The following is a 26,998-nucleotide window of genomic DNA, read 5'->3' on the forward strand; positions in this document are numbered from 1 at the left end:
TCGAAATTAGATAGTAAGTGCTTATCATGTTTTAAAAGATGTGGAACTTGACCACAGTGAGATCACCCACTGCATTTGCCACTTCAAAGCATTCTCCTAACCATAGGTTTTCATTTTCTGCACCTGAGTGACAGGTTTATGACTCATGGAACCTCCCTGAAAACAGTGAGAGATGCTTTCTTCGGAAGAGTGAGAATGGACTTTCCCTGTCCATAATTAAACCCATAAGGCAAGAAGTGTTTTCTATAAGATTTTTTAGCAGACCCTACGGTCCTCCTGGAAGTTTTGTACGCAGTAAGACCATGAATGGTGTGCATTTTACCAGAGAGAACTCCTTGGTCATTTGCCAGATCCTTGGGTCAGTTTGGATCTTTAAAAACTGCATCTGGCTCTTTGTAGCCCTTCTTACTGAATGGTGCCTGTGCCTTGGAGGGATCATAATGTAGTTATCTCCTTCAGGTCAAATACTCCAGAGGCTCTTATCATCCATACCTTAAGCACTGTGTCTCCGTGTACTGTGCACTGTCCACTGCAAAAGGAAGCTTCTCCAGTGAGGGCTGACAGTCACACTAAAAAGGGAAGGGAGATTATAAGATCAGTGTGGTAGATGGCTGGCTACAGGAAAACAATGTCTTCTAGGCACAGTGGGGCAGTTGCCTGTATAGATTCACAGCAATTGAGACAATCACGCACAAGATCAGTACAAGCTCAAGCCGGAAAGAATTCCAGCACGGGGAGGAGAAGAGGGCATGAGCTCCCCCTCCTGTCTAAGGAGATACTGGCAACTGGCTTTCTTTAGGGGTGCAGCCCCAGGCTGACCACTTTCCAGAGAAATCTACATGTTCAAGAGGTTGTACAAAGCTCCATTTGTACTTGATGGATTTTTAAAGGGGGCCACCATTCAGTGGCTTGTGTAAGGGGGTGGTTCTGGAAGGAGCTAGGGAGGGGGGATATCATCAAATTCCATGATGAGAGGGAAATAACTGTGTCTGTGAGGTGCAGCATCCAACGAGGCCAATAAGAACCCCATGAAAAGGAGACAAGAAGCCTAAGTCCCTTTAAGATCCAGACAAGTTACAGGGAATGTGAGGGACTGGGACTGGGACTGGGGAGATCTGGGGAATTTCTGGCCCACATTTAGAAGGGGCAGGTTCTTCTCAGTCTCCCCGAGAGTTAACACACACCACTGTAGGCTCTAGGTGAGGCGAGCTTGTAATCTCTAAGGTAAACCACAAGTGTGTCACTTAAAAGAAGTGCGGGTTATTTTGAAGTCTGCGGCTGGATCGTTTCTAAAATCGACTCAGGCGAAAACAGTGCATTGAGAGGTTATGAGTGTCCCTTTCAGCCACCAGCTTAATAACCAGATAAGACATCAGGCCTTGCCTTTCAAGTTCAGGCACTGACTCTCTATAATGGCTACTGCTGGTAGAGAGATGTTATTGTTGGCATGGCAACATGTGTGGTGAGGAGTCACACTCTAGCACTTGCTCTGTGTGTGGCGAAGGGGGTGCTATTGGAAATGTTCTTAGTAACTCCTTTACCCTTCTTATCAATTTGAGGATAGGATACTTGTGGCTATTTGGGCATGAACCAGGCATATACTGAATTTTAGCTGCCTTCTAAGCAGGGTTTACACCTTGGCTATCTTAACATCCACTTCATGAGAAAAGTAGGGAAACTGAGGCATGAAGCTGTCAGTGTGTCTAGCTTATACCATAGATTGTTGCCCCTAAGAATCGGTTTCCACAGCCCTGCCACGTGTGTCCGTCTCTCCTGTCTGAATCAGTTGTTCAGGAATCGTTTGCTCACCAAATGGCTCAACTGCACCACTTAGCAGTCTCCAACCCTCCCGTGCACACTGGCATGGCCAAGTGGACCGCCCGGCATCCACCTTGGCTCTCCCGTAAAGTCCCTCTCATCCTTATGTGCCCACAGACATGCTTTATTCAATCTCTTGTTTTATTTTTTTTAATCTCCTCTGAACCCAGCAGATCATAAATCCTTTGCTAGATGAGATTTCCAAATAATGGTGATAGATGGCATTGTCTTTTGTCTCCTGACAAGCCAGACCCTGGCTGTCATCACAGCAGTCGGAGGATCTTCTGTAGCCTAAGAAACACGTAGAAGTATGCCTCAAAAAAAAAAAAAGCCACAGCTTAATTCTCCACTCAGAGTCTGAACTTCCTCAAATGATCGAGGCTTCCTAAAGGTTTTCACAAAAGAAACACACAGAGAAGGTGATAAATTACACTAGTAATGACAGAGAATTAACTTTAATCTGGAGCAGCAAGGAGGATCTGTGTGTGATGAGGGAGAAGGAGATGGCGACATAGGGACGTGTGGGGATTTGCAGAATTCTGTTCTGTCTGTGATCACAAATGCTGAAATCTAAACCCTGCTGAGAGATTGATAATGGAACACCAAAGGAGAGAGAGAGAGCGGGCAGAGGGAAGAAGAGGGTGTAAATTTACTTCAGAGCTGTCCTGTGCTGTGAATTATGTCAGGAAAGTCTCTAATTTCCTACTTAGAAGATATTTTATTATATTTCAAAGGTAAACTGGCTATTACTTTGCAAATTTGTGCTGTTCACAACTCACAAATTTTGTGTTTCTCCCTGTAAGCAGCAGGTCTTAGAGGCTGGTGATTTTCATTAGCCTGTTCTTGGACCCTGTGTTTCATCCTCTGGTACTTCCTTTGGATCAAGCAAGCTCCCAAATGTCCTTCAAAAAACCAGTTCAGAGAAAGAGAGGATGTGAAGGAAAAGAATCCTTGACACTGTCGGTGGGAATGGAAAATGGTATCATTATTCAAAATAGTGTAGAAGTCCCCAAACTCCCATACAATCTGCTAATCCCCTATCTAACCTCATGGACAAAGGAAACCAGTGTGATAGACTCTTCATTGTCCATTGCAGCATTATTGACAAGAGGCAGGAAATAGAATCCGCCTCCATGCTCACTGATAAGTAAACCCATGAGGAAGATGAACTGTATACACAGGCCTAAAACACTCAAAAAAGAGAGCTCTGCCACTTACTATGGCATAGACACATTTGAAGAACATTATGCCAAGCTTTCTGCAACTGTAATGGCATACCGGATGTAATCATCAATTTATAACAGGGAAAGGTCCACTTTAGAAACTTTTGGATAGATACTTTTGCACATGACTGTTTGTTCGAATTGTTCTGAGACTGAGGTCAGGTAGCACACCATGGAAAGAAGTTAGTGCAAGCAGTGCTGCCTAGAGGGAGAGCAGTTGCCTGGCATCTAGAAGTGACCTGAACATCTCCCACAAGACTCTACCTTCCAGAAGTCCCTTCACTTTTAATATCACCCTCCTGGGGACCTTGGTGATACATCCCGTGTTCAAGCTTTCAAAGGAAATAAAGTGAGACAGATTTAGAAAGACAAATACTCCATGTCCCTGCTCATCCATGGAATCTGAAAAGTCAAACCCATGAAAACAGAAAGCACACCAGTGGGTGCCAGGGGTTGGGAAAGAAATGGAATATTGGTAAAAGGGTGGTAAAAGCTATCACGGATGAAGCCCATGGTAGCTCAGTAACCAATTGGTTTCCTATAGTAAGAGGAACAGGGATTATTTCTGACAGGAACTCAATGGCAGGCTCTTTGACCTCCCCACCCCCCAAGGGAGGAGCAGTCCTGCTAGGCCACAGAGGAGGACTTTGCAGCCAGTCCTGAAGATACCTGATAAAACAGGGTCAGATGAAAGGGGAGGAGGTCCTCCCCAATCAGTGGACTTGGAAAGGGGCAGGGAGGAGATAAGGGAGGGAGGGAGGGAGGGAGGGTTTGGGAGGGAATGAGGGAACAGGATACAGCTGGGATACAGAGTTAATAAAATGTAACTAATAAAAAAATAAAATAAAATAAAAAGAAACTCAAGAGGGCTAAGCTCCAGGATCCATATCTAGTGATGATCCAATGATGACTACAGATAATGCTGTATCCTGGGGAGGGCGTGTCTTAGGAATGGTCAGCAGGCAAGGTAACCAGAACAGCTGGGCATGAGTCAATTCATCCTGCTAATCATTTCACAGCACACATGTGAGACAATCCATTGTGCTGCTCACTTCGAAGACATATATTTATTTTGGTGACCGTTTTTTACCTTAGTAAACCTAGGAGGGCCCTCTTGCATGAAGTTATTCTGTGAGAATTCAGTGAGAAAGTGTATGAACTTCCTTGGCCCCTGCACAGCCCTCAGGACTGCCATCAGGTGCAAGCCCTGCAGGTGATCGTGACAATGCTGACAACAAATACAGGGTAACCACAGCCATCACGACCTAGTGGGTTTCCCAAATTCCTACCAGAACCCATGTCCCCTTTTCTCACCAGCTTCTTATTATTTTTACTTTATTTTTATTTTCTAACTTTGGCCCCTCTTCCCTTCTTATTTCACCTGTGGGTTTTGGCTGTCGCCTGCCTATGGTCCCATCACTTGGATTCTCGGTTGAGTTCTTGGGCTGCTGTTGGCACAGGCTGTCAGGGCTATGTAAGCACTTTGCGGGGGAGCGGGCTGGGGCGGGGGTCCTGCAGGTTACTCTTCCCTGCTTTATGACAAGAAGTCAGCTCAGAGAGTCTCCAGGAGGCTGGCTGCATCTGATCATCAGGGGAGATCCCAGCCAGGGAGCAGAACATCTCCAAGGAGCAGTTCCTGTTATTTTTTATGGAAGGAAAAGTGAACTATACGGGTGCTACTGCTGTAAGGGAAGGAGAGGTGACCTTCGGCTTGTGGTAATGAGCTCAGAAACGCAAGAAATGGTTCACAGAATCCTTTGCCACTTGATTAAATGTAGATTTCTTCTGAGAGAGGCACGGGATTAGGACAATGCCTTTCCTTGTTTACGGTTCTATGCGTCTCACGTGACGAATGCCGAAGCCTTTTGGCACAAATGCAGATGCACACATCCATACCAATGCCTACTGTGTTAGTCATTGGTTCATAGCTATGACAAAATAACCAGAAGAACAGCAGCAGAAGCCATCAGAGAGTAAGGGTTCACTCTGGATCGCACATTCAGTGATTTTAGCCCAGACTTGCCTCTATTACTCGGGGCCTGTGTTTATGGAGAGCATCATGGGAAAGACGGGTGTGTATTAGAGCGCTGGGCTCACCACACGATGGATAGCAAGCAGGGAGGGAGATGGGAAAGGCTACCCTTCGAGGCTCTCTCTCAGACCTACTTCTTCCACAAGGCTCCACTTCCCAGTGTCTACCTTCTCCCAATTTTGCCATTAAAGTATGAACCTGCCTATAGATACATACCTCCATCGGGTGTTTGGGACCGCTCAGCGGCAGTGGCAGTTGGGGACCATGCCTTCAGCACACGAATCTTTTTGTGAAGGAATTCATATCCATACAGTAATTCTTGTTTCATCTGTCTTGGTATGAATCAAAACCAACTTCTTTCCAAATGGTGAAAAGACCTCAACTCCAGCCTCACAACCTGCCATTCCCAGTGTGGGGTTTGAATAAAAATGGCCCCTATGGTAGGGGACAATCCATGGGGAGTGTCATTATAAGGTGTGGCCTTATTGAAGTAGGTGTGGCCTTTGAGGAAGTGTGACATAGTCTCTTCCAGGTCTCTGCAGATCAAGATGTAAAAGTCTCTGCTACCTCTCCAGCACCGTGTCTGCCTGTGTGACACCATGCTTCCCACCATGACAATAATGGACTAAACCTCTGAACTGTAAGCCAGCCCCAATTAAATGTTTCCCTTTATAAGAGTTGCCATGGTCATGGTGTCTCTTCACAGCAATAGAAACCCTAACTAAGAGACCCAGTGACATGAAAGCATCATTTTTTGGGATTTGTCATGGAAGTTCTGAGGTTTACATCATCAGCCTGGCTTGTAGGCACTGCCTGATGAGGGAGAGGTGGGCGGGAGCCAATCGTTCTACCATGAGAACAGAGTAGATCCACAAAGTCAGTCAGGGTGCTATTTCTCTTTAGAGAGGAGATGGAGGCTCAATAATTCACACATTACACAATTCATGTACATTAAGTGACAGTTTGAACAGAGTGGGTCTATAGTTTATCAGTCAGAATTCTCGTATTTAATGCTCCCAGTCAAAATTTCACCCTTGTTAATGTGCTTTGTCAGGACCATGATTAACCTTGGGGCCTAGTTGTGATGGCCAGTGCAAAGACGGTATTAGAAACTCAACTCTGAGACTTCTGAGTCCTTAGGTACTGTTTCGTTCTGGCCTCTTATTTCTACATTTGATTCTCCGGATTCATGATCTCTCCCACCGTTGCCATCAGTTGTGATTAAGCGTTTGCCTCCTAATTGCATGTGTCTTAATGGCCCATGATTTACATTACTCTAAGGACAACGGAGGTACACTCCAGTCTATCAGAAGCAGTAACTACATCAAGACTTGCTGTTCCCTCCTTTATTTAAAGTTTTAGATTCTGACACACCCGTGGGCCATCTTGCCCTATGATGAGCAAACAAGGAGGCTCCTCCGTAATTTGTTCTCAGTGCATGTGTTCTGACTGTGGACAGCCCAACTCCCTGCATGCATATCTCACAACAGCTATGAAGTAAGCAAGAAGGCCAGTTTGGAGACGGCAGTAGTTGAATGCTTTGTCGCCAATGGAGTGACTAAGTGACGTGGCGTGTTCCTGTGCTACAGGATACAGAAAGACAGAAAGTCTTAAAGCAGACGGTCCATTGCTGTGCCGTTGCATCATTCCCTTGACGGGCCATCAGTACACATGCTTGGCCGGAGCCTGAGCTAAGGATGGATGTGTGTTTGTGTTGTCCTTCACTCAGAGCCAAGCCAAAGAGAGTTCTTTCCATTTCCGCATCTGTTCCTTATGGTACCTTTCTCTTTGTTGCTCTTGCTGCCTCAGAGGAGTGAAAAACAAGCTGGGTCGCGTGTTTCCTCATAGTCGGAAGCAGCAGAGTCCATATGAATCATCTTGTCAGAAGGCAGAAATAAATCTGAGGGGCTCTCAGGGTGCATCATTCTCCCCTTCTCTCCACAAACAGGCAACACGCAAGATGACTGTTGTTATGTGGGAGACATTTCTCTCAAAGCAGAAGGGGTCTGCTTTGGCTTTTAAAGTAGTTTCTTAGCTTTATCTTTTAAATACAAGCTGTAGAGCCAGTGCCTATAAAGATAATCCGTTACAAGGGAAGCCCCCACGAACTTATTTAGTATAAATTTGTTGAACATGAGCTATATGTTAGGAGCTAGTTTATGCAACGAACAACAACAACAAAAAAAAAAATCCCCACAAATAAAAAAGGCTTTCCATCATTAAAACATAGGCAAAACCTTTTTGGTAGCGGGGAGGAGATGTAAACAAATCAATTATTTAAGTAGTGTGGTAGATGGTGTTTAGTGATGTGGAGAGAATAAGCAGGGAATGGCAGTCTGTTGGCTGAGTGGAAAGCAGAACTTGAAGGGAGCTACCGCACTGAATCCTTTTTCGGGATCCCACCTGACCTGGCCTGGTTTCACTGAACACAGCCCCTCTCTAGCGAGGCAGTGTAAACAGGCATGTGTCTTGCCTTCTTATTGGGACACAAGGCCACTCCAGAAAATGCAGAAAACGCACAGGCCAGCTTTTGTCTATGCTTTTACAATATATATAATTACAATATTATTATTATTATTATTATTATTATTATTATAAGAGTCAAAGAATTATTTACCCCTCAGGTAGCAGCTTAGACACTTATAAAAACCACAATGAGTTTTTGTCACTGATTGTGACATAGGACATAGGACCTGACATAGGAGGGTTACCTACAATTCAGGGCAAGCACACTGCGGGCTAGAATAAGCCAATTGCTAAACAAAGCAATTAATTAATTCCTTTTTAAGAAAAAAAAACACCTCAGATATCCAGTAACTGTACATGGCTGGCTTAGGATTTTAGCAGTCAGAAATGGAATGTGTTCAGAGGGTTTGCTGACTAGTTTTATGTCAACTTGACACAAGCTGGAGTCACTGGACAGGAAGGAGCCGCAATTGAAAAAATGCCTCCATTAGATCAGGCAAGCCTGTAGGGCATTTTCTTAATTAGTGGTTGATGGAGGAGGGCACAGCCCATTTGTGGGTGGTGCCGTCTCTGGGCTGGTGGTTCTGGGTTCTCTAAGAAGACTGAGCAAGCCATGATTAACAAGCCAGTGAGCAGCACCCCTCCATGGCCACTATATCAGCGCCTGCCTCCAGGTTTCTGCCCTGTTTCGAGTTCCTGTCCTGACTTCCTTCAGAGATGAACAGTGCTGTGGAAGCATAAGCCAAATAAACCCTTTCCTCCCCAACTTGCTTTTGTCATAGTGTTTCATCCCAGCAATAGTAGCCCTCACTAAGGCAGAGGGATTTTAAGAAACTCAAGTTAGCCTTTTGAAGAAGTTGGTGATGATGTCACATGGCAAAGCAGATGTCCTTCTAAGGAACAAACAGAAATCTAGATGTTATTCAAGTCTAACTTGTGATGGCTGTGATGGGCACTTCAGATACTGGAGTCAAGAGTCAAGGAAGATGATTTCATAGTAGGAAACAGGCTGAGGAGCAATTTTTAAATAAAAATAGAAGAGTCATTTCCTGGCCTGGACATAGATTAATTGCTGAACAGGTAAGCGACCATCTTGGGAAACAACTTGAAAGAATGGTACCATTTAAGTGTCAGAGGAGGAAGAGGAAGGGTCATTCTTGTGAATTGGAGCTCCCACATCCCTAGGGTTTGTCTGATGAAATAATCTACTTCATCACATGCAGCCATAGGGGAGAGTGTGTGTCCTGTGTAAATATATTTCTACAGAGTGCTTGGGAGTTATAAAGCTCAATACTGTTCTCTGGACCTAAGAACACAGGTGAAGCCAGTCCCTGAAATGGGCTTTCATGTGATACCTTAGAAATACAAAACAGAAAGAAGTAAAACTCCCTAAGGTCGTACAACCACCTGGCACCTTTTGGCTGCCCTCCATTCCTTCTTTACCTCCACAAAGTGACCCCAAACCTGGACCAGCACAGGCTGGTTTACTTCCAGCACATCTCCTCCTCTGTTGCCATCCTTAATCAGTACCCATCTCATTGCTGAACATGTCCGACCACATGCTTTTAGCAGACAAGCTTCCAAAGTTCTTTTCCTGGGGTGTCTGAGCTCCACGTGTTAAGTGGAGTCAACCTTCTCCCTCCGGCACAGTGAAGGGCATAAGTGTCTGGATTAAGTAAGCGTGTAACACAAGGACTGGCTATTGGGAACTTTCAGTTTAAAACACAGCCTGTCTGAATAGCAGATTCTAAAGGGCCTCATTGTCAGCCAACCACTATTAGCTGTGGGGGGAAAAAAACAGTAACCTCAATATGAGCCAGTACAGAATGTCCTATGCTGTTTAAAGGATAACCTAAATGTTTTGGGTGTTTTGAGGCAATTGCCCTCAGGGAATACAAAAGACAATTGTTAAAACAGTAAGTGAACAAGTGAGATCTACCAATTGTGTTTTTCAATAGAATTATGAAATCTCTTGAAAAGAAAGAAAGAGTATTGTAATGGAATTGAAGTCTTTCAATAAATTTAATTCTAATGAAATCAAAGAATGAGGTATTTATCTATAGTTGATCCCATTGTTTTGATTTAATTTTTAATTTTTTTAAAAATTCCCATGTGTATGTAAATGGAAAGGGACACGAGATTTGCAAAGACCCTTCCTTGTTAATAAGACATGCACACACACAAAAACTTTACATAGAGAAATGATCATAATGGAAGAAAATAAGCAGATGAGAAAAATTAAGCAAAACAAATGCAGTCCCTATGTCTACATCCTGATGTGCTGTGGCCACTTTAATTTTAAGAACGTCGGAGCAAGCCTGAAGAACTTGCTTTGATTTGAATTTTCCCTATCACTCCGTAGTTCATCTTATGAAATGAGTACTATTAAAATCTTTAAAAATATCGTGACAAAAGGATTCAGCCAATCTGAAGGGACGGCTGTGGCAAACACTTGGTCCACAATGGTCTCCTACCTAAATGTCTCTGTCTTAACAACGCCCTGGTTGTGGCTGTAGTCACAGTATTTCCATACACATTTAATTAGCCTTGCGGCAGATAACTTGTGCATGGGCAGGGGTGGGTGCCAGAAGGCTAAGAGAGTCGGTCTCTTGGCGCCCCCTGCTGGTTGCACCGTGTACTGTATTTAAAGGGTCCTTATATTTTTCTATTAGCAGATAGGTGCTAGTAAGAAAGGTACAAATAGGAAGACCACACCGAGCTGGGGAATGTAGCTTGAGACAAGATTGCTTGACTATCATAAGCAAACACTAGGTTCCATTTGTGGGGAGCTATTCAGGCAGGGGTGAGGAATTTTGGTTTTTCTTGCTCATAAACATGTACCAGCTGAGTCACCTTCCTGAGAACCAGTTTGTACCTAAAGCAAAAACCTCAACAGAACCACCCCAGTGATACATTAAATCCTGTGTGAATGTAATTCCCTTGCATTATGCCTTAAGAAAGCTTACGTTTCTGGAAAACCCTGAAACAAGTTATCATTTCAAGGGATTAAACTACTCCAAATCCAACAAGCCCATGTTTTTATATACTGAGGCTTTGGGGCTTTATTTGTTCATTTGCTTCATTTGTTGTTGTGTTAAAGGAAGCTAGTCCTCCTGAACTGACAAACTACTCTCCCAATTATTCTACACCTTCATCAGACACACATTCGATACCATTTTGGCTGCTTTATAATTTTTTAGCCACTACTTGGTTCCCTTCAAAGAGCATGCTGTGAAATCCAGGCTACCTGTAAGGTGACAGTGAGTATCTACAGAACGCAAGAAATGTGGGACACTCTGTGGGTTCTTGAGGGCTCTTGACAGGAGACTGTGCGTGAGTTCTACCTGATGCCTTAGGCTCGTGAGACCTTTGGCCCTCATGTCAGTGAGATGAGATGAGGTGCTTCTCCAGGAAGCTTTCTGGTGATGCTAATATTCGAGGCTCAGTTTGTATCAGCCAGAAAGGACACAGTGTCTAGCTTAGGTAGATGTGCTGGCCTAGGAACTGTTCCCAGAGAAATCTCTGGCTACTGGAGGGCCCACAATAGGAAGGAATAGGACCACAAGGCATGCTCTCATGTCCAAGAAAGGACTTTCTCTCAGGGCTTGAGTAGAGCTTGAGCAGGCTGCTAAGATGAGCTTCACAAAATCCAAAGAGAAAAGATAGCCCTTCGTTTGGACTCCCGGGAGCCTTTCAGAATGCTGCAGTTTGAGTTATTTCTCCTGCCAGGAAAATGGGATGTTTCAATAGTTCTGAAGATCTTTCTTGGGACCAGAAGCCAGTTTCTTTTTAATGGGGTTCCTAGTAATAGTGGGAAATATTTGATCATCTTAGCCTTAAAGAAGAAGCAAATTAGATTTGAAGCTGCATGGTAGCAAAGGGGTAAGGGATTCCTGTGAGGTTTTGAGATTTATCCAAATAGACATTAATAAAAGGGACCAGAGTGGTAACATTCCCCAAGTAAGATTGTATTAATGCTATTTGACAGCTGAATATTCCGAGGGCCTGGATTTTTGAAAAGGTGTTAGATTTGGGGAAGAATCTCGGAAAGACATAGCTATAAATATTCAGCTCACACTAACTAATACTCTAAGCCTCTAGCAATGAGGTTTATTTCTATTTAGAACAAAAAAAAGTACTAGAGAAGCTAAAATGTTTCTAGATATGGCCTAAAAGGAACAAAAAAATGATAAAGGATATCATTCTGTTAAAAATTATGATATTGCAGCTATTTAAAATGTAGGAGTCCCACAATTCCTTTAATATTGTCATTTCTGTTGATTAATGATGGCTGGCAGCTCTAGGTAGACCATCTTTGATAAGGGAATTCTGTTCTCTTCAAAAGCCTTTCATGTGCTGAGACTTAGGGTCAAATTTTGGACAGAGTACAGGGAGTCTTATGGAGGAAGAAAGGGGCGGGAATAGAGCCACATGGAGGGGATAGGGCCCCACTAGGAGAACAACAAAACTAAAGGATCTGAGCCCAGGGGGTCCTGCAGAGACTGATGCACCAACTGATGACCATGAATGGAGATAACCTAGACCCCCTGCTCAGATGTGGCTCAGTCTTCATGTGAGGGGAGCAGGGGCTGCCTCTAGCATGAACTCAGTTGATTGCTCTTTGCTCATCCCTGATGATGCCACCTTGCCAGGCCACAGAGGAAGAAGATCCAGGCAGTCCTGATGAGACTTAACAAGATAAGGGCAGATGGCAATAGTGGAGAACTCCCCCTTTCAGTGGACTAGGGGAAAGATGGAGGGAGGGTGGAACTGGGGGAGTGGAAGGATGAGACTTCAATCGGAATATCTGATGAATAAATTGTGAGGGGAAAAAAGTAAAAATTAAAAAAAAAAAAAACCTTTCACGTAGATGCTAAAAATAGGCAGCTGTTTTTATACATGAATTAGTTTTTTTGTTGGACTCCAAAGGGCAAGTGTATATATTTCCTGTTGATGAGTGGGAAGTGCTTAAGATGATAGAGGATTTATGAATGAAGAGAAAATGCTGCCACTGTATTTGAAATAGTAGAACTTATTTTAGCAATGGAACAGCTTAAACACTGACGTGTCTTTCCTTCAGAGTGATTGTCTAAGTTTTAGACCACCCATCTAAGTCTGCCTAACCCTGTGTCTGCGTTGACTCTTGTGAGAGATGTCTAGATTTTGATTGAAACGTCACGACAGATGTCAGTTTGTAGTGACCTGTCCTGAGTGGGCTGGTGCTGGCAGATGAATATATGGTCTCCACCTCTTACCACTTTGTGAATGGGCTGTGAAGGGCTTGTTAATTTCCTCCTCACCCATCACGGCTAGTGTCGCAAGGTGGTTCGATTTGCATGTTGAGAGGAAGGGCTTAGGGGAGGGCTGTTTGGGAAATAAGATAATAAGGTACATTAAAAATAGAAATGCTTGGCCGCGTTTGCTTTTATTCCTGGTATCTTTAGAAACTGTCTTGACTAAGGTGCTCTCCAGCCAAGGCTTTTTTTTTTTTTTTTTTTTTTTTTTTTTTTTTTTTTTTAAGAGTGATTACACTGCTTGGGACTCCATCTACTTTGCTAAGCCCTCTTGCCTTTCATGCACTCCATCTATAAACCAGTACTGCCTTGACCCTCAGAGATTTGGCAAGTGCCAAATAGACCTTTCCAGGTCTATCAACGGGCTGCCTCTCACTGTGATGCTCTCCCGAATCCCCAGCGTAGGCTGCCCTGCTGCCTTGCCTTCCCTGTACACCGCTCGCTGCTGAAAGAACACAGTAAATGATGCACACATTTCTTCCTAAAGTAAGAGTGTAAGCATTTCTCGCCTTCCCCATTACACAAGACTGCTGGAGGACACTGACTCCGCTGCCGAGAAGCAAGGGGTGGAGAGCCCTGCCCTGGCCAGAACACACAGACTTAGCCCCAAAAGAGAATGCACGACACAGTGCTTAGGGTGAGATTTATGGAATGGCTCCTCTTCCCAGCCTTGTCCCCGCTCTCTCCTATCTGGTGCTTTGTTGCTATCGAAACAGCCTCACTTTCTAAGCCATTGTGGTGGAGCAGGGGGAGGAGGCTGTGCCGGGCAGCCGTGCTCATAGTAGTGAATGACACAGCCTTGCCGGATGACATGCAGCGGACCTCTGCATCAGCCAAGAGGAATTAAGCTTTGTCACTCCCCACTGGGACTACCTTTCTCCTGGTATGTGCGCAAGGAATTCAGATGCTGCCGCTCACCCGCCCGCGGCAGCCACCGGTGCACATCCCTGAGTAGACTTTGCCAGAGAGCAGGGAGCAAGAATGATAGCTGTCTCTTTTAAATGCCGCTGTCAAATCCTAAGGCGACTTACTAAAGGTACAGTGCTTTCCTCCCTCTTCACTCAGGGTGTCTGCTTCCGCATCCTGGGCCACAGCTGAATGGTTTTTACTCTCAAATATGACTGCCTTTTACAGTTTATTGTCGGGCAACAAAGAACTCAGAGAAATCTGTACAGATCTCTCTGTGCAGGTAGACTCCCAGGTCTGTGCTGCCTGCCGGTTTATCCTGGCTGGGGTTCACGCTGAAATCGTGGGTAAAAAAAAATAATTGTGAGCTTGTGTGATTCTTTTTTTTTTTTTTTTTTCTTTTTTTCTAATGACTTCATTCCTTGCTGAAACGCAGATGTGTCTGGGTCTGGTCCTGAAGTTATTACGGGAAACCGTCATGTTGCATGCTGATTAACTGGTCAAGAGGAGTCAAGTGTGCATGACTGTCCTTTCTGTGGTACAGATACTAAATGCACCTGGCAGCTTTGGGACCTGCACAGCTGTTCAGCCCCGCAGAATAATTGTTTATTAATTCCTCAAATCTCCGGAGCTTTTTCCCAGGACAGTTTTAATTGCACCTCTTTCTCTCTTTCTCTCCCACTCTCTCTCTTTCTGGGCGTGTTAGAAGAACATGTTCAGATATGTAGAAAATTCACAATTATTTCATCCTATGTGATATTTGAAGAAGTTTATTTCAAAGTAAGAATACAAACATGGCTTCATACCTTAGCATCAAGATTTATCAGCTTGAAATTGTCTCTCTTAGAACTCTAAAACATTAATGAAATCTGTGTAACACTTCAAATGTGCTTTTTTTTTTTTAAGTCACCCTAGTTGTACCATCTGGTTTTCTTGTAAACATTCTATTTCAAATTTAGCGAATGGTTCCTTTTAATGATCTGGCCTTCTAAACATGGAGAAGGACAAGTTTCTCTTCCCTTGTTTCTCTTGGATAAATCTTCTTTAGAGAAAAGATATTATGAAGAAGAAACTTTGGTGTGTGTAGAAGGAGGTGGCTGCGAATGCCTTTCAGTTTCAGCCTGTAATCAAGTATCGCCAAGTAATTAATGGATGTAATTATGTTCTAGAAGCCCTGAACCTATAAATATGTTAATGGATGCTATTTCTATCAGTTTAGCTTGACATATCAGAGTTCTTTGATCACCAGCAGTGCAGCTAAAAATGCAATTAATATTTTATTTGGCAGAAAAATGAGCACAAAGCAAATAGTGACAAATAGGCCAGACGTCAGTAACAGGAAAGAGAATAAGTACTGTATACCAACTTACTGGGTGCATTTGAAAATTCTGTAGATAGCAGATTATCCTTGGGAGGGGACAGGCCATCCCTTGCAATGTAAGCTGTTAGCATAAGGTTGTAAATTATATTTGACTTTATCCTTCGCAGTTGGTACAAACTTACAGTTCCTGTTTGCAAGTCATAATTAAAAGGCTATCCTTTACGTTGGAAGCTTGACTAAGACTCTCAAAGACAGGTACCTCATTCTAAAAGTTCATTTCCTAGCTGGACACTTATTTACCTTAATATTGAGAGGTTAATGGTCTTCAAATGCTAAAGCAATATTTCTGTTCATGTGAGTAAGAAATTTCCATGTAGGCTATCCACTCAAGGAAGAGAGTAAATCCAAATAAGTTTTAGTTCTTACAATTTTTAAAATATTTTTCCCAATTTTTTCCTGAGTTTTACAGATGCATTAATATGCTGAATTGAAAAGAGATTTAACTATTTTCTGAGGTAATTGTTAAATACCTAGACAACTGGGGAAGGTATGCCCCCCCTCCTTTTTTCCTAGTTACTACTTCACATCTCTCCCTAAATGCTCTACTTCCACTTAGTGTATTTCTGCCAGTTCATCAAGAAAACCTCACCGGATATCACCTTGTCATAACGAGGCTGTTCTCTGTGTTTGGCTGGATATTCAAATGTTTACCAAGTGACACTCCCCACCCCTGAGAAATGTAACTCTTGCCTTGCCAATCATTTGCAACCTTGCCAAAGTTTAAGTCTCAACAATGCTACCTGTTGGTCCAAAAAGACTCAGTGAGTTCCAGAATCCACCCACAGCCAAGTGGTGTTCTCTTGGGCTCTCATAATAAAAACAAGGAAACACACAGAACTCTAACCTTACATTCCCCTTTGCTGGTCTTTCAGAATGCAGGAAGATATGTACTTGAATGAGGTTGCCTTCCTGTCCTTTCCTCCAACCACATGTCTCACACTCAGTACCCGAACACATGCATGTCTTAACTCCCATTGCGGACCATACCAAATCTGCTCTTTTCCTGGTGCTTAGACAGTGCCCTTTATAGAGGAGACACTTTAAAACTGTCTGCTAAAATGAATTGGTTATGTCTGGCTGAAAGAGGCAGAGAATTGAAGTTTCTGGATGTTCTCAGAGAATGCTTCAAGAACTTTATTAGACCCCATGTATCTCCAGCCTTACCTAGGTCTTAGGAGTGGGAAGGCTTGATGAATGTCTCTAAAACTACCTTGCTGTGTGCGGCTAACCTAACTCAGAGAAAAATCAGTATGGCACCTGCATGTTTTCTTAATTCTTTTAAGGAGAAAGGGATGCAACTGAATGAAGAGTTTCTTTACAAATCCCACATTATTAGTGTGTGGCTTCATCGTTACATATTCTTTTCTGTCTGTTGGCCATTTAGCAAATATCTACTCAGAAACAATAATGTCCTGGAACTGATGTTCTTATAGTAGAGCTTGGACTGTGGTGTCTTATAGGTATAGCAAGCATTTCCAGTCAATTATTGAATAACAACTAATTTTTGGTTATTATTGAATAACAGCTAATTTTCCTTCATTGATGTTAACATCTTCCATATAGATCGTTGAATCATCCACATAGACACAAGAACCCCCCAATCTTAATAGGCTACATATTTCAAGTAAACTTAGTGCTCCTCAGATTTGTAAATTGCATCTCTTTTTTTAAGTTAAGCTTTCAAACAACTGATATATAAATACAGATAAAGAGAATATAGATGATATAGGTATATAAATTATATATATAGTTGCCTTTTCATGACCCCATCAGCAAAGAAAATAACCTTTGACCCCCAAAGCCTGTCACTTGTGTTGTGAGAGGAGCACTCCAGGACTCACTAAAGGACCAGCCACTGTCCCTTGTTTGACACCTAATATTGAGCTCTGGAGGAGCCATGCCATCTCCCTCTCTCTCAAATGAGCCTTGCCTGCTGAATCCCTAGCCTTGGAGCCAAATTCCAAAATAACACTTTCTCAGCTTTCTGGCAACATATAACAAAGGAATTTTCTTAATCGAGACAGCGGGGCTCTGGGCACCAGTCTGCACAGCTGCACACCTAGGATGGTGCTTCTGCAGCTAAGGGGCATGGAGCTCCAGAGTGAATGTGTTCTCAGAGAAGGGGGCGCTCCTGTCAAGTCTTGTCGTGATGTGTTTGTTTTCCCTTGAAACTCTCTGGCCTCGTATGTTGTGTGACTAGGGTGATGCTGTTTCCTTCTCGGGTGTCCTGAACTTTCATGCCCCACTGACCACAGCATTTCCTAGTCCCATGCTTTACTCAACCAGGGTGAGCATCAGCTAGTTTATATGCATTGACCCTCCACAGGAAGCATGACTCTGGGCACTTTTTAGTTATTTCTTTGCTCTGTGGCCACCTACCACACTTGCCTACATTCATCTTGGCTCAAAACTCATGTCAAAAACCTCTGCCTTCCTACATAGTTTCCAGTGTTGGGTTTGTTTGTTTGCTTTTCTTCATTTCATCTGGCCTAAGTGGTATTTTATTTTTGGTGTGATTTCACTTCATTACACTGCCTAAAAACAGGTATGGTCTGGAATAAAATGAACTCTTTCAGACTCTGTCCCTTTACCTAATCACAGGCAATTCCAATGACCTTCATCCTAATAGGGCATCTAAGTGAGATGCTTATGGCTGATATCCCCTGTATGTATTCTGCTTTCTTTCTCCCTTGGTGTCTTCCTCCTCAAATTCTTCTCTCCCGCTGCCTAGACCACTGGCTCTAAACAAAATGTAGAGACAGTGTGTTGTGACCACACTAGGATTCTCTTCTTCTCCACCTTTGCTCTGGACACCCGCCCCAGGTGTGGAAACGTTGTGCTTGGAAGGTAAGGTCAGACATTAATCCAAGCCCTGTCTCCAGGGAGAGCTGAAACTCCACTACCTCAGCCAGACAGCAATCTTCTTCTTAATTCTCTCCTGCAAGGACAGTCTTACGGAAGCGTGCCTGGTTATCTTTTGGAGTATTATTCAAGCGACCTCTGAATCTCTTTAGACTCTGAGATTCTTTGACCCTTGCCCAGTGTTTAAGAATTCTTATTGAGAAATTAATTTTCAATGGATAACCTCAATCAAATATAGTAATTCATTTAAAGTTTTGTCTTAATGAAAGAAAACATTTGTTATCATTTCCTAGCTGCAGAGCCCCTTGATCTAAACAAAGCTGAGCCTGTCATTGAGGGCGGTGTCATTGTTCTCAGTGGGATTGCTTCCTTTCTGAGAGGCTCAAATTTTCTGTGCAGGTCCCTTTGCACTTCCCCATCTGTCTGTGTCTGGTCTCACAAATCCTTCAACATTCTCCTTTAATGGTCTCTCTTCTACTCTGTGATAAGATTCAGAATTGATTATCATCTGGGTGGAGAACGCTTGCTCTCTGCTAGATCTCATTTCTCCCGTCTGCCCATGCCCATCCCTTCTGCTAACCCTTCCTGGCCTTTTTGTCAGTCCCAACAATTGGAACAGCTTGCCTGGATCTCTCCACCTCATTAACTCTCCAGCCCTTCTCCAATCTCACCTGATAACACATCCTTCCCCCTTCACCTCTACCCTCAACCATCAAAAGTAGTTTGTAAAATAGGGAAATGGCTTGGTTGGTAAAGGGCATGCCACCTAAGCCTGAGGACCTGAGTTCAGATCCCCAACAACTACATAAAAAAGCTGAGTCTGTTTTTATAGCCTTGGTGCTAAGGAAGAAAGGCGGGGGGATTCCTAGCACCTACTGGCCAGCTAGACTAACCTGGTCTAATCTAGTGAGCTCCAGATTAAAAAAAAAATGATAGATCCAAAATGAATAAATAAAAAGGTGGAGAGTAACCAACCCCATTCCAAAGCTGGAACACTATGTACACATACCTGATCATATACTTTTATAAAGAGAATTCATTTAACTTGATTTTCATTCTATCTTACAAACTTAAAAAAAAGAAACTCTATACACTTTAAAATGCTTCACAAAATGGGTTGTCTAGTTAAACGTTGGTCTCTTTCTAGGGCAGGAGGGCTAGATTTGAGTGACCCCACTGGAACAGGAGAAATCTGAAATAGGATCCTGGCCAGGGGTTGCTGTTCTCACACACGTGTTGAGATGGAGTTGGGCATATGAGACAGATTTCTTGCTGAGCTTCTGACTGGCCTCTGAGATGCTGATGCTGAACAGGGCTTAGAGCACTTTACCTCCTCGTGTTCTGAGATTTTTCTTGTATAAAGCTGGTCAGGCTTGGCATAGCGGTGTGCCTATTTTGCCTCCATCTTCTAAATAGGAATTGCACGCTGGAAATGCTCTCTTCCTTCCTGGCAGCACCCATCTATCAGGTGGAATATTCAGCTACGCATTATATGAAAGTATCTGCATATGAACAAAAAGGACTTTTATTCCTGAAAGAGGATCGTAGCTGATGGGGATGACAAACTTGGTCCATTACTGCAACAAGGAATATACATGGACATGAGAACGTGTGTGAGCCTCTCTGGATCTCCACTGCCAAAACACAACCAAATCTGCCAATCATCTACAGTAACACCACTTTAATGTAGGTATTTCAATTTATTTACATCATTTGGAGAAATGATTAAGGGGAAGAATGAAAGCCATATGAGCTCAAATTTGCTGAGTACCGACTTACTGCCTGCCAGTTACTACTTTAAAGCCTTCTGCAAGCTAATGCAGCCATGCTACTGTTTCCCCACCAGACATTAGAAAAAGCAGCAGTCAAAGGAGTTGAAGGATGTCTCTAAAACTGTGAGGCATAGAAGACATGTGGAGTTAAGAGCCCCCATTCCATTTTACTATTATCTTTTCAATTGAGGGGAAGGGAATGGGAACCACAGACCTCCTGAGTAGAACCACAAAGGAAACAAACCAAAGCAGTGCTACGAGACCCTCCTACCCCTCTCTAGATGGAATAGGGGTTTGGGATACACATGGACATAAGAAGTGCCAGAACAGGACAAAACCTGCCAGTCACCCACAGGAGTCTCAGTTTCTTACCGGAACAGGAAAAACATGACACGTAGGTATTGCGGTTGTGTGTGCTGGAGCAGGCGTGTAAGTCACCATTTGGGAGGCCAAGGAAAGAGAATCAAGGGTGCAGGACAGCCGGGAACTACATAGGAAGGCTTTGAATCTGTCCCGATGTGTGTGTGCGCACGCGCACACACACACACACACACACACACACACACACGGAAAACTATCCTGTATGGCCTCAGGCTGGTTAACTGTATCAAGATTGTCTTTAATTCACTTTAAACATTTATCTTAAGAAAATTCACTTTCTTCTGGCAGAAATACATGTTTTGAAATTTTGAGAAAAAAAAATGGGTGCTTCTAGGAAAAAAAAAAACTTTATATGAACATTTTTAGAATTAAAAGGACAGTGACCATATCTGGATTTCATCTTCTCCATTAATCGCTCAACAATATTTTCCTGTAAACACAAGATTTAGATGTTAAATCAAAACTAATATTCTGTACTTTATCCTACACACAGAGAAAACCACATTGTAAAGTTTCTTGTGTAGCTACTACTAAAGTTTTAGTATCAGATTTAACCCAAGGAAGAGGCAACCATCTCAGATGCTAGTTCCACAAAGCATCCTAGAGAATGCTAGCTCACCTCTCTAATGCAGACAGAATCTTTGACTTTGGCATTAGCACAAGCAACAACAACCTGACCTGAGACCTCTGGATCAATGAGGACCTTCAGCAAAATTTCTTGGCCTATTAGGAAATGGAGACTTCTGATTAATAACTCAAGCTAGATTAATAACTAACTGAATGTATGAAGAATATAATAAATGCTCTTTGCAAACTTTGATCTTGTTTTTAGGATAAGTATGGCTTAAGAGGAAAGGTAGATATCTAATTTCACTGAAGTTGGGTTAAAAATGTTAAAATGGTCAAGAATGGGGAGAAGCAAATATTTACAACTTATTCTGTGTGCCTCACGTGTGGGAATGGAAATCCGTATGCTTTTTAACATGAGTTAAAACAATGCTAAACATTTAAGTCTATTTTTGCCCGAGAAATTTACATACTCTTAGTCACCTTGTGCATGTCAGCATGCACTTGGATCATGTCTACTGCATGCCATTACATTATGATACATTTCATCATGTTGCACATTTCCAGATTGTTTTCACTTTTTCAGGCTAGTAAAGGACATGGTGTGGAGTGTCCCTAAAAGGGTTCCTTTGTGTTGCATAGAAGCACTATTGTGTGTTTTCATTTTCAAGTTTCCTGATACCTTTTTTTCCTAAGGAATGATAGGAAATGTAACCAACACATTTGACCTGCGCTGTTTTTGTTTTTGTTTTTTTTTTAAAGCAACAAAGGTTGAAAATAAAACTCAGTGATAGGAATGGTGTTTGGAAGTCATGATATCCACAGGCAAAGGAATAAGGAACAAAAGGAGAGGTGTTTTTATAAGTAGGTCACTACTGACCTGGGAGAGAATAGCGTAAGCAGATAAGCCCTGTCTAAGACAAGCCAATCGGCAAGAATTTTGGGTGCACCCTAGGAATGTAAGGCCATTGCATCATCCTAGCAAGGCAGAAAGTGAAGGCCTGGACAGGTGGAAGTGAGGGGGTAGATGATGGGGTCACAGGGAATAGACAATCTTGTTATGGGCTAGGATCTGATCATACTTACTTACTTTCTTTCTTTGTTGTTTTGTTTTGAGGAAAGAGGTAGCATAAGGATAAATTAGAAGGTGAAAACTGAGGAATGATGGTTCCTAGAACAAGGTAAGCCAGAAGATGCAGGAGATACAGGCAGAGGCAGGGAAGTGCCTTCCCATCATAGTTACAGGAAGCATGGGAACACTTCAAGTACACAGGAAAGATAGTAACCAGCTGGACTTTTTGAGTAAATTTTGAGAGTCCCAAAACCTGTGTTTTCGTAAGTCCTTGATGTAACAGTTTCCAAATATTCTGTAGTCTGTATTTAGTCTGTATTTAAATCACCCAACACCTTAAAAAGTGATGATGTCTGGAGATTGTGATTTAATTGGCTGGGGTAGTAGACTATATTTTAAATGTCAACAGAATTTCTTAGGGTATATTATTGTGTAGAGTTTGGGAGCCTTGACCTAAATGTTTAGGCAGCTTAGTGCAAGCAAGACCTTTGGAATAGGGATCCCTTCAGCCAGAAGCCCAGGAAATCGACTGCTGGGGGGAGAGGTAAGACACATAGAACCCCTAGGGCTGCCTGGGATTCTGAGGGTGGAGCCCAAATTTAATTGGAGCCAAAATATAGCAGGAACACATATGAGTGAGGTCATTAAGGCTTCAGAGTGAAGCAAAAATGGCTAAGTGAGGTGGAGCTTGGGACAGCAGGGTAGAGGAGGCATAGGGAGGGACAGCTAACACCCACACCCTTTAAAAAACCATATGGAGACTAATTACTGTAGAAACTTCCTAAATGTATACGTATACATGCACATATATAAAGCGTGTGTGTGTGTGTGTGTGTGTTCTATAACTCATTCTGTAGGCCAGGATGACTTCAAACCCACAGAGATCCAGTTGCCTCTGCCTCCCAAGTTCTGGGATTAAAGGTGTGTGCTGCTCTGCCCAGTTAAAATGGGTTTAAATGGAGTTATCCTTTAATGGTGGTGGTGGTGGATGGTGAGGGCAATGCTTCTACCAGATACCACAGGCTACCAAATAAAAAGTCCAGTGACAGTTAGAGATTACCCCCTTTTGACTTGTTTATCAGAAGATTCCCTTAAGCCCTTCTGCAAAACATTTCAAACCATTGTTCTTGATTACCCTTCAGAATTTGATGGTAAGAACCTACTCCTGAACGCACTACGTATTTGAGTCATAGCAAATGGAGAGACAAAGCTGGTACCAAGCTAGAAGCCTTGTTCCCGCTGACTAGCTGCCACAGTGCTGGAAGGTGCTGTGAAGTACTCATCAATCTTACCCAGCTATGAATCCTGTAAATAATGACTAGCCTGGCAAGAAATGCTCACTGGTGTAATAGTGGCACAAACATTATGGGTGCAATCAACACATTTGGCTTAAGGACCGTTCTACAAAATGGAACTCTTGCCTGGCACCATTAAGTGAGCCAAGCACACATGGCTGGCTAGGTCATAGGCACTAGGGTGAACCTAATGCTACCGTTCTGCTAAAGTGGCATAGTATGAGTACTTATCACTACCACAGATTCGTACATTTCTCTACCCTAGTCAGAAAAGCTTTTTTGATTTTTGTTTTGTTTTATTTTGCAGTAGATAGTAGGTAGAAAATAAAAGACTGTGGAGTATCAGCCTTATATGAGTCATCTGTATATACCATTCCCTGTGAAAGGCTCAAAGGATAGTCTTAGAAGAGGGACAAGCTGAACCATGTTTCAGATATGCCAGGGCCTTTGAACACATGAACTCACAGTGGCTACAACTGCATGCATAAAACCTGCACAAGGTCAAGTCAGACAGAACCTCAGCATGGTCGGTGAAGGACTTAAGAAATCTCACCTCTAGCTGAGGAGCTAGTGTAACTGACAGATGCTATGGGCAAGAGTTTTCTTCCAGGATACAGCTCCTGAGAGGCCACCATGCTTTCACAGATGATCCTACACTCACACACATCGGGGATTTTTGTTGTTTGGTTTTCTGTTTGTTTGTTTTGTTTCAACAGGGATTTTTTGCCCCCAGAGAGAGCATATGAAATTGTGAGGGAAAAGCAGTTGAGTTGACAAGGAAAGAATTGGAGGGGAGGAAACGAGGGGAATGTTTAATCAAGACACATGCACACTTGCGTGTGTGTGCACACACAGGTATGAAATCCTCCAGCAGTAATAAAAGTATTTTAAGTGAGCTGTAAGCCCTTCTAGACTTCAGAGGGATAGCCAACATTTTCCTCTAGCACCTAACCTAATTATAAATAGCTCTCCTGTCACTTGCAATCCAAAGAAGTATACAACGCACTATCACACCTTTGGTGTACACGTTGCTTGTTGGTTTGAGTTTGTAAGATCTAGTTTTACAACGGTAATTGGCACACACTCAGATGCACTCCTGTGTCATACTTCTGGGAACTCTGCTTGAACCCTAGCATAGCATCAGCAAAATGATGCACAAAGTTCTGTGTAATGAGGGCATGGCCGCCTTTTCAATGCCCATTCGTCCCTCGTTTCTGGTCCACTAGCAAAGTCTTCAACACCTGTCAATTGTTATCAGCATAAACCAGAATAACTGTCCAGAAGGCTGTGGGAAGGAATGTTTTGTTCTCCTGTGATTTTTCTGCTTTTATTATTTAGAGCAAAATGATGCTTCCTGTTTCCTTACTCAGGAAGTTCTTGGAACAGATAGTAGCTAGAGGCAGGTGTGGTGAGGTGTGTTTGTAATCCAAGCACTCATCAGGCACCAGCAGGAAGTTGAGGAGTTCAAAGACCTTATTGGCAACACAGTGAGTTCAAGGCAAGACTGGGCCACATGAAGCCCTTTCTCGAAAAGTGAGGGGTGGGAGGGTGAAAAGAGGGGAGATAAGCATAGAGCGAGAGGGAGAGGGTTAGAGAGAATGAGAACTTCTAGCTGAAAGGCAAGGTTACAAGCTCCTCTGTTTGGTTGTGTGGAGAACACTGTGATTTTCCCATCCAGCCATCCTCCCTTCCACTACTCTTCTCCCAACTCTGATGTTGGGAGAAAAATCAAATGCCACAAAATTTGCCTCCCAACTAGCCTGCATTACAGGCCTGTGCTCCCCACTGAGTTACATGTGAGCCTGTTTTTTTTGTTTGTTTGTTTGTTTCTTTCTTTCTTTCTTTGTGTTTTTTTAATAACCCGCACGTCTTCTTATCACTGGAGGAAGTAATCTCCCAAGGATCACGTGATCCCATGAGTCTCCTTACACCTGCTAATTTCCCTTTTAACTAGTAGGGTGTTTCCGGCCCTCCTTCATCCCTCCTCCTCTGAAGTCTGCCCAAGCTGTCTGGAGGAAGGTGCTGGCAGGAGGCCACGAGCACCAGGGAGCTGGAGGCTGAAGGACAAACTATTGTTAAATTCTGCATGACAAAATTCCCAGCTGAATTCGATCTGAAGAATATTTAGGGCCCCACAGAGTTTCTGATTGAATTGAGTCTTTTCTGTTCTACTAAGCGAGGTGACTTGTACAGAACAAATGTCAAGTTCATTTAATGCCTTTGCTTTCTAAACGGTTTGTTGATAAATTTACTCCATAAACCATGAAGATTCAAGAACAAATTCTCAGAATCAAGGGCCTCCCCAGGAGTGATGAATCCCTGCTATCCCAATGTGTATTTTATAGGTGTGCGACTTCTTTGTTTGGTTTAAATGCCCGTCTCCCCAGTTTCAAAGTCTGTATAAGAGTTAACAGCCAAAGGTGCACTGACTACAAACATTTGCTTGAATTAGTTCTCAGACAACATCAATGGGAAACGGGTGGTTCTAAAGCTGCAAGGAAAAGAGTATCCAGAGGTTTTTTTTTCAGAAGTTGTTTTGGAAGATAGAAAGCAGGTAAACCAACGTCTAAACTACAGGCCAGAGTGAACATAAGAAAAATGGCCTGGGGAGTCAGAATTTCAAATGGAGACGCAGGCGAGCTGCAAACTGAAATAGGAGAGCTCGGGCGAGGGGGGCAGGGAAGAAGGCTGAGAGCTGGGCTCCTTTTAAAGGAAGGAGCATGGGGGCAGCAAAACACTACTCTTCTTCACCACCCTCCATTATATTCCATGATCAAATTCAGAAGGACAGTCTCAGAAGTGCAGGAGTCTTCAGTGATGATGACCCCCAGAGCAAAGCCTTCTGGAAAACATCTGTTCCGACACAGTCTGTGATGGGCAGGCAAATATACAACCTGCTTACATGCTACCTGTGGACTGCCCTCGACTCTGCTTGCTGTTCTAGAAAAGACTGATCACCCCTCTCCCCCCCCACCTGGCAGTGTAGCCTGTGCACGCTGCTTTCATCATATGATCTCATTCTTTTGTCTTGCTGTTGTTTTTATGTGTGAATTTATCAGCGCTCTTTTCTTGTTCATAAAGGTAGTTAAACACATTATAATATTTAATGGCCTACTGTTCGGAATTTTAAAAAAGACCATTACTGCTACATGTAGTAAACAGATGACTCTGAAATATAATACTGAGTCAAGAAAGCTAAACACACACACATATACACAAAATGTATATGATTTAGGTTTTTTTTAAGGCTCAAAGACATTAAGCCCAGTTTGTAAGAATACATGTCGGAGCTGGGCTCAATAGCACACGCCTGTAATCCCAGCACTCAGGGAAGCAGAGGAAGGCAGATCTCTGTGAGTTCAAGGCCAGCCTGGTCTACAAAGCAAGTCCAGGACAGAAAAGGCTACACAGAGAAACCTTGTCTAAAAAAAAATAAAAATAAAAATAAAAATAAACCAAAGCAAGCAAAACAAAAACAAAAAGAATACAAGCTGGGATAGTTACTGACTCTATAGAAGAGATAAGAGGGAGGGTTGAGGGATACAGGCCCTCATCTACTTCATGTTCTGATCTGTGATTCCCATACTGGGTTTATTCACTTTCTGAAAGTCCCCTCAGCTGGTCACTCTCAGTGCTTTTGCATATGTGTACTATATTTACCTCAAAGGATATTTTTAAATTGTAAGTTTAAATAAAAAATGGTCTTTAGGCACTGAGAGAAGCATTCTGTAGCAATATTCACCTGTAATTGTAGCAACTGGGAACGAAGGCAGAAGAAATAGGTGTTCAAGACCAGCCTGGGCTACACAGGGATTTTACAGTCAGCCTGAGCAACAGAACAAAACAAAAATAATAAATAGTAAATAAACAAATAAGACTTTGAGTTATTATTTCAATTTTATAAACACAGCTAATAGAAGATTGTATAC

At 42.9% G+C, this 26,998-nt stretch overlaps 1 protein-coding gene across 18 annotated transcripts in view; it reads left to right on the top strand.

The window, feature by feature from the left end:
• Grip1 (glutamate receptor interacting protein 1) overlaps window positions 1-26,998 on the top strand; it is a 642,849-nt gene that overhangs the window by 353,682 nt on the left and 262,169 nt on the right. The window contains exon 1 of one of the 18 annotated variants that reach the window (XM_060378111.1): window positions 13,271-13,869. The exons of 15 other annotated variants lie outside the window; for them this stretch is intronic. In XM_060378111.1, the coding sequence (XP_060234094.1) occupies window positions 13,815-13,869 (55 nt within the window). In that variant the 5' untranslated portion in view covers window positions 13,271-13,814. Of the gene's footprint in view, window positions 1-13,270; window positions 13,870-26,998 lie in introns of those variants that run through there. 2 more of the 18 variants (XM_060378112.1, XM_060378122.1) reach the window with 2 other exon arrangements.

The sequence above is a fragment of the Meriones unguiculatus genome, chromosome 2, assembly GCF_030254825.1.
Source record: "Meriones unguiculatus strain TT.TT164.6M chromosome 2, Bangor_MerUng_6.1, whole genome shotgun sequence".
Classification (NCBI taxonomy): domain Eukaryota; kingdom Metazoa; phylum Chordata; class Mammalia; order Rodentia; family Muridae; genus Meriones; species Meriones unguiculatus.